The sequence below is a fragment of the Triticum aestivum genome, chromosome 3B (assembly GCF_018294505.1).
Source record: "Triticum aestivum cultivar Chinese Spring chromosome 3B, IWGSC CS RefSeq v2.1, whole genome shotgun sequence".
NCBI lineage: Eukaryota > Viridiplantae > Streptophyta > Magnoliopsida > Poales > Poaceae > Triticum > Triticum aestivum.
The window spans coordinates 31,602,667-31,609,802 of record NC_057801.1 but is presented as its reverse complement, the minus strand read 5'-3'; the positions used below and the strand labels follow the sequence as shown (position 1 = coordinate 31,609,802).

Below are 7,136 nucleotides of genomic sequence, written 5' to 3'. Positions count from 1 at the left end.
ACGTCCTTGTACATAAGCGTTTGGCCATCAGTGTTGGTTAGTCTAAACTAAAGCATCATGCAAGTGAAGTTCGCCAACGAGTGTCAGTTGGCGCTCCAGTTGCATGACATCGGCATCCAGTCGTCAGAATCAGAGCTTTTGACATTCGTGGACTTCTTTGGACGTCGAGTGGGCTATTTTATCAGGTCAGTATAGTAGCAGCCATCTTCTAGACCTAGCGGACAACGGTGAACCTACGAACTACAAAGAAGAAATGATGAGCCCGGTTCTGACAAATGTCTTGAGGCCATGAAATCCGAGATAGCATCCATGTATGAAATCCAAGTATGGGCTTTGGTAGACTTACCAGATGACTGAAAGGCCATTGATAACAAATGGATCTTTAAGAAGACAAACGCTGATAGTAATGCCACCGTCTACAAAGCTCAACTTTTCGCAAGGGGTTTTCACAAATTCAATGGGTTGACTACAATGAGAATTTCTCACTTGTAGCGATGCTGAAGTCTGTTAGGATTATGTTAGCGATTGCTGCATTTTTTGATTATGAAATCTGGCAGATGGATGTCAAAATAGTGTTCCTTAATGGTTTCCTTAAGGAAGAGTTGTATATGATATAACTGGAAGGCTTTGTCAATCCTAAGGATGCTAATAATATATACAAGCTCTAGCGATCCATCCATGGACTAGTGCAAGCATCTCAGAGTTGGTATGTTCACCTTGATGAGGTGATCAAAGCTTTTGCTTTTATGCAGACTTATGAAGAAGCTTGTATTTACAAGAAAGTGAGTGAGAGCTCTGTAACATGTCTAATACTATATGTGGACAACATATTATTGTTTGGGAGTGATCTAGAATTTTTGGAAAGCATAGGGTTATTTAAACAAGAAAAAAATTCAATGAAAAACCTGGGTGAGGCTGCTTACATATTGGGAATCAATATCTATAGAGATATATCAAGACACCTGATAGGACTTTCAGAGAGCACATACCTTGACAAGATTTTGAAGAAGTTCAAAATATACCAGTCAAAAAAGGGGGTTCTTGCTTGTGTTGCAAGGTATGAAGTTGAGTAAGACTCAAAGCTCAACCATGATAGAAGAAAGAGAAATGATGAAACTCGTCCCCTATGCCTCAGCCATAGGCTCTATAATGTATGCCATGTTGTGTACCAAACCTGTTGTGTACCAAAGCAGGTAGGTACCAGAGTGATCCAGGAGTGGATCCTGGACATGGTCAAAAGTATCCTTAAGTACCTAAAGAGGAGTAAGGAAATGTTTCTCGTTTATGGAGGTGACGAAGAACTCGTAGTAAAGGGTTACGTTTATGCAAGCTTCAACACTGATCCAGATGACTCAAAGTCTCAAACTGAATACATATTTATTTTGAATGGTGGAGCTGTGAGTTGGAGTAGCTCCAAGAAAAGTGTGGTTGCAACATCTACATATGAAGCAGAATACATACTTGCTTCGAAAGCAGAATAGGAACGAGTGGTACCTAGTGCACTGGATCCAATGACTATCAATTGTGACAACACTGGTGCCATAGTCATTGCCAAGGAACCAATGTTTCACAAGAAAACTACGCACATCAAACACCACTTCAACTCCATCCACGATTCCATCAACATAGAACTTTGCAAACTACATACATATCTGAATGTTGCAAACCCATTGACTAAACCTCTTCCACGAGCAAAACATGATGAGCACCAGAACTCTAAGGGTGTTAGATTCATTACTATGTAAATTCGATTATTAACTCTAGTGGAAGTGGGATACTATTGGAAATATGCCCTAGAGACAATGATAAAGATGTTATTATCATATTTTCTTGTGCATGATAAATGTTTATTATCCATGATATAATTGTATTGACCGAAAACTCAGATACATGTGTAGATACATAAACAACACCGTGTCCCTAGTGAGGCTCTACTGGACTAGCTTGTTGATCAAACATGGTTAAGGTTTCCTAACCATCGATATGAGTTATCATTTGATAATGGGATCACATCATTAGCAGGATAAATTGATGGACAGACCCAACCGTAAGCTTAGCATTAGATCGTGTCACTTAGTTTATATGCTATAGATTTCTTCATGTCAAGTATCTGCCCTTAGACCATGAGATCATGCCACTCCTGAATACTGGAAGAATGCCTTGTGGGTTAACAAACGTCATTTCATAACTGGGTGATCATAAAGGTGCTCTACAGGTATCTCAGAGAGTGTTTGGTGGGTTGCACGGATCGGATTTGTTGCTCTGTGTTAGGGAGAATATCTCTAGGCCCTTTAGTTAATACAACATCATGAATAGCTTGGAAGCAGGTGACCAATGAGTTTGGTCACGGGGATCTTGTATTATGGAATGAGTAAAGAGACTTGCCGATAACGAGATTCAATTAGGTATGGAGATACTGGCGATCAAATCTCGGACAAGTAACATATCACTAGATAAATGGAATTATATACGAGATTAACTTAATCCTCGACATCGTGGTTCAATCGATAAAGATTTTTGTTGAATATGTAGGACTCAATATGGTATCCAGGTCCTGCTATTGATTATTGATGGGAGAGGAGCCTCGGTCATGTCCACATGTTCTCGTACCCATTGGATCACACACTTAACATTCAGTGATGTTAGGGTAGTATTGAGATCTTCATATGGTGAAGTACGAAGGTAGTTTGGAGTCTCGGATTGGATCTGGGACATCACGAGGAACTCTGGAGTGGTTCGGAGGTATATATATGGGAAGTCATTTTTAGGGTACCGAGAAATTTCTGGGATATGTCGGCATCATACTAGGATCACGGCATGGCTCCGGGGGACCACCAGTGGGTCCCACCACTCCCAGAGGCCAGTACGGGTTGAGGGGAGGCGCCCTGGCCTAACGCACCAGCCCCCCTTGGGCCCATGCAGCTAAGGGGGGAAACCCTAAGAGGGGAGGATGCCTCCACCTGACTTGGGATGCACTCCTCCCCTAGGCCGCCGCCCCCTCCTTGGAGGAGAGTCTAGGGTTGCCCCCTCCCTCACCCCTATATATAGTGGGGAGGCGCATGGGGGCAGCACCCTTTCACCCTTGGCCGCTGTCTCTCCCAACTTCTCCCACCTCCTCTCCAGTACGCGGTTGGTGAAGCCCTGTCGGATTTCCGCTGCCACCAGCACCACCACCACGCCATCGTGCTGGTTCAGATGTGATCTACCTCTTCTCTCTTGCATGATTGATCAAGGAGGAGACGTCACAAAGTTGTACGTGTGCATATCTTGAAGGTGTCGGTCGTGCAGTGCTTGGATCGGGACGCGAGTATGACTACGCTAATCACAATCTCTAGATCGTTAATGCTTTCGGTCTACAAGGGTATGTAGACACCCCACCTCTCATTGCTAGCATCTCCATAGAATAGATCTTGAGTGGTTCGTAGGAAACTTTTTAATTTCCGTGCAACGTTCCCCATCACTCTTGACATCCATGGACTTGATCGAGCCTGCTGCACCAACGTTGCTCACAAGCACAAGACTGAAGTAATCACGACCATTGATCTGAACCTCACTCCACCCTGTTTAATGCACGGAACTCTGCATGTGTATGGCAGTTGCATAGAAAAAGTTAAAGTTATATACTCCTCCGGTGACCTCGATCTAATTTTTGAACTTATAAGAGGCGCATATATACCTCTGGTACATGACAGGGATGATGCCACCTCTATAAACACCGACTTCTCCCAAGATGGCTGGGCCATGTTGAAGTGTGGCCGTCGCGGGTTGCATCAGCCACCATTGTCATTGGGGAGGGCAGAAGTTTGTGGTCGTCATGGGTTGCACCAGCCACCATTGTCATTGGGGAGGGCATCATTTGGCTAGTAGAAGATTGTGGCTGTGACAGTGACCGTCACACCGGGCTTGCAAAACAACGGGTCTGTGCATTCGCGGTCGCATGCGATCTTGTAACACTGCCCGCATGCAGCGCCGTCATTGAACAACACGGTGCTTAGAAAGTGAAACATGGAACGGTATATTCTTTTCAAGTAGTAAAGATAGAGATAACATACTTCATGTCCCTCATGCTTCCAAGAGTCTTCTTTCCACTTATAAAAGAATTGTGAGGAAAACTTCTGATCTATTCATCCACTATCAAGGTAGTACAAAGAACACCAGAAGTAAAAAAATACATCCAGGTCCGTAGGCCACCTAGTTATGACTATAAGCACTGAAGTGAGCCAAGGATGCGACCTTGTCATTGCCCCTCCCTCATCGGAGCCGGACAAACCTTGTTGTAGTAGATAGTCAGGAAGTCGTCGTGTTAAGGCCCCATGGGACCAGCGCACCAGAACAACGATTATCGTATGCGTAGATCGGAAGGGTCCAACTTGCAGACACACGAACAAATAGGAACAAAGACCAGATCCACCAAAGACAAAGCCGACCAAATCCCATGAGATGCGCTAGAGACAAACCTGCACACACCCTCCGATGATTCTAGAAGCACCACCGGGATGGGGACTAGGCGGGGAGAACCTTCTTCAATCTTCATAGAGCCATTGCCATGTCTCTCTAAGCAGGACACAAACCCTAAAAAAACTCAAAAAATCATGTAAAAACAAACCGCTCCCGCTGGCAAGGGCCGAGATGCACGATGCTTCCATGGCCCTAAAACAACATGAGACATGGTAGATCAGTGGCAGCGCTAACGGGAGGCACAAGAAACCCTAAACGGTTGGGGTGCCCTTGGGTACAGTGAAGGGTTGTTGACATTTGTCTAACATTGTTTCTTTACACTTATCAACAAATGAAAGATAATCATGCGTACCTTGAAATTTAGCTGAATTCTTTCCTGTTAAGGATCAGAAAATTGAGACATAATTCTACGTGCTACGAGTAGGCGGGGTCTTTTTCCATTTGCTGGCCGATCAAGAGTCAAGCAACAACAAGTACTAGTCATGATCAAACCATCTGCCACATGGTGGCATAGGTATCCAGGTCACGCCTCCCTGCCGGTGGTCTAGAAAATCCTTCGAGATCATAGTCTTCTAGTGTCGAATTAAAAACATCACCTTGTTTGTTATGTGTGTCGGCCGAGTAGTGAGTAGGAAACTCCTTCAGAGATTATTTTCTCGGATGTATGGGACCCATGCCTATTTCAATTTGTAGACAAGAATATCATGTCTGTTTTATTGATGATTTTACCAGATTCGGTTCAATCTATCTCCTTATAAATAAATCCGATGTTTTCAAAAATTTCATCTCTTTCAGCAACATGTTAACTATTTATTTGATAAGAAAATTAACGCAGAACAAACAGATTGGGGAGGTTAATATTAAAAATTAAATCTGTTTTTGAGCATATAGGCATCTCCCATCATGTTTTGTGCCCTAATGCACATGATCAGAACGGACCCGCTGAAAATATATCATGGAGGTTGGCCTCTCCCTTCTTTCCCATGCATCTATGCCCCTCAAGTTTTTGGATGAGCCATTCCGTACTGATGTCTACCGTATTAATCGTGTTCATAGTCATGTTATTCATAACCAGATGCCCTTAGAACACATTGTTGGCACTAGAATCAACAACTCATTTCTTAGAATTTTCAGTTGTGCAGTTTTGCCCAACTTGCGACCATTCAACAACACAAACTTGAGTTTCTATTCGAATAATGTGTCTTTCTTATAAGCGTGAGTTACCATGCATAGCACTAGAATGACATAATCTATTCACAGAATGCATCACAGAAGTGAATTTGAAGAATACACAATTGATGGAATGAACATGGTCTTAGATACTCCAGACGAATTACAGAGTGAGTATGAACAAATTGAATTGTAAAATTAAATCAGTGATACAAGCAACACACAATTACACAACTTGCATTTTATGCAGCGTAATTACCACAAATCCATGACTCGGCAGACATTGCTCACTAGAATTGTAATTTGCTAGCAAATGATTGCCCAAAGTTCCATCCCTTTGGCACAACATCATTGAACACAAGTGTGTGTCCATCACTATTGGTTAGTCTGAAGGAGAGCATCTTGCCAGTGAGGTTCGCAAGCGAGTGCCAGTTAGCACCCCAATTGCGTGCCATAGGTATCCACTCGTCGGAATCAGAGGTCTTGACATCCATGGACTCGATCGAGCCAGCTGCAGCAACATTGCTCACAAGCACAAGATTGAAATACTCGTGACCATTGATTATGAACCTCACGCCACCCTGCTTCACGCACGGAACTCTGCATGTGTGTGGCAGTGACATAGAAAAAAGATAAGTTATGTGGCTCCGATGACTCTGAACTAACTTTTGAACTTGTAAGAAGTGCATATATACCTTTGGTACATGACGGGGATGATGCCACCTTTATAAACACCGATCTTCTCCCAGGCCGGCTGGGCCATGTCGAAATGTGGCCGCGGTGGGTTGCACCAGCCGCCGTTGTCATTGGGGAGGACGTCGTTGGGTGGGCAGAAGTTCGTGGCCGTGACGGTGACCGTCACACCAGGCTTGCAAAACAACGGATCCGCGCGCTTTCGGTCGCATGCGAGCTTGTAGCACTGCCCACACGCGGCGCCGTCATTGAACAACATGGTGCTCAGAGCCGCCGTGCGTGTCCCGTACCCTTCAGAGAAGAGGTTACCATACCCGCACGCGCCACCTGCAATATGCAATATATAGAACCCATCGCAAGTGTTAATACACAGAAGAACAAGATCAACCGGGCATGCACGCAGTAGATGGATGTACATGCGTGAGTTGAATGATTAGTTGATTACCCATTGTGTCAGAGGCGTCAGCACCGCCGTAGAACGTCGCATGCGCCTTCTGCCAGACGAAGGGTTGCGGGGATGGCATGGTCGGGTTGTCCGCGGCCACAGAGAGCACACAGCCGATCGCCGCCAGCAGCATCCCTGCAACAAATCGAGCTGGAGCCATATCGGCCGCTAGCTCTTGAAGTTTGATGAACTTGTGGCCTAAATCAATGGAAGCGTTTGTTCGTGTGTCTATATGGATCTGTTGCTGACGGTTGTGAGCTGCTGTGGTGTTCAAACGATCGTTTGTTTACATAGTGTTCACTGCGGTTGATTCGTACGTATGTCGCTGGAGGATTCAGCAAGGCCACCCTGATTGGTTCAATGAAGCACG

At 44.6% G+C, this 7,136-nt stretch overlaps 1 protein-coding gene across 1 annotated transcript; it reads right to left on the bottom strand.

Moving 5' to 3' along the window:
- Positions 1-5,918: 5,918 nt before the first annotated feature.
- Positions 5,919-6,926, bottom strand: LOC123064544 (expansin-A24-like). The gene is made up of 3 exons (XM_044488006.1): positions 6,767-6,926; positions 6,324-6,648; positions 5,919-6,228 (listed from the first exon to the last, which is right to left on the bottom strand). The coding sequence occupies exons 1-3, from the start codon at positions 6,924-6,926 to the stop codon at positions 5,919-5,921; spliced, it is 795 nt and encodes a 264-aa protein (XP_044343941.1).
- Between the last annotated feature and the right edge of the window lie 210 nt (positions 6,927-7,136).

Bases quoted from the DNA above. Each gene is read 5' to 3' on its own strand.
- LOC123064544 (XM_044488006.1), bottom strand. From the start codon at position 6,926: ATGGCTCCAGCTCGATTTGTTGCAGGGATGCTGCTGGCGGCGATCGGC. The intron at 6,649-6,766 runs GTAATCAACTAA...TGCATATTGCAG, and splicing joins TGACGCCTCTGACACAATGG to GTGGCGCGTGCGGGTATGGT. The intron at 6,229-6,323 runs GTATATATGCAC...ACACACATGCAG, and splicing joins ATCCCCGTCATGTACCAAAG to AGTTCCGTGCGTGAAGCAGG.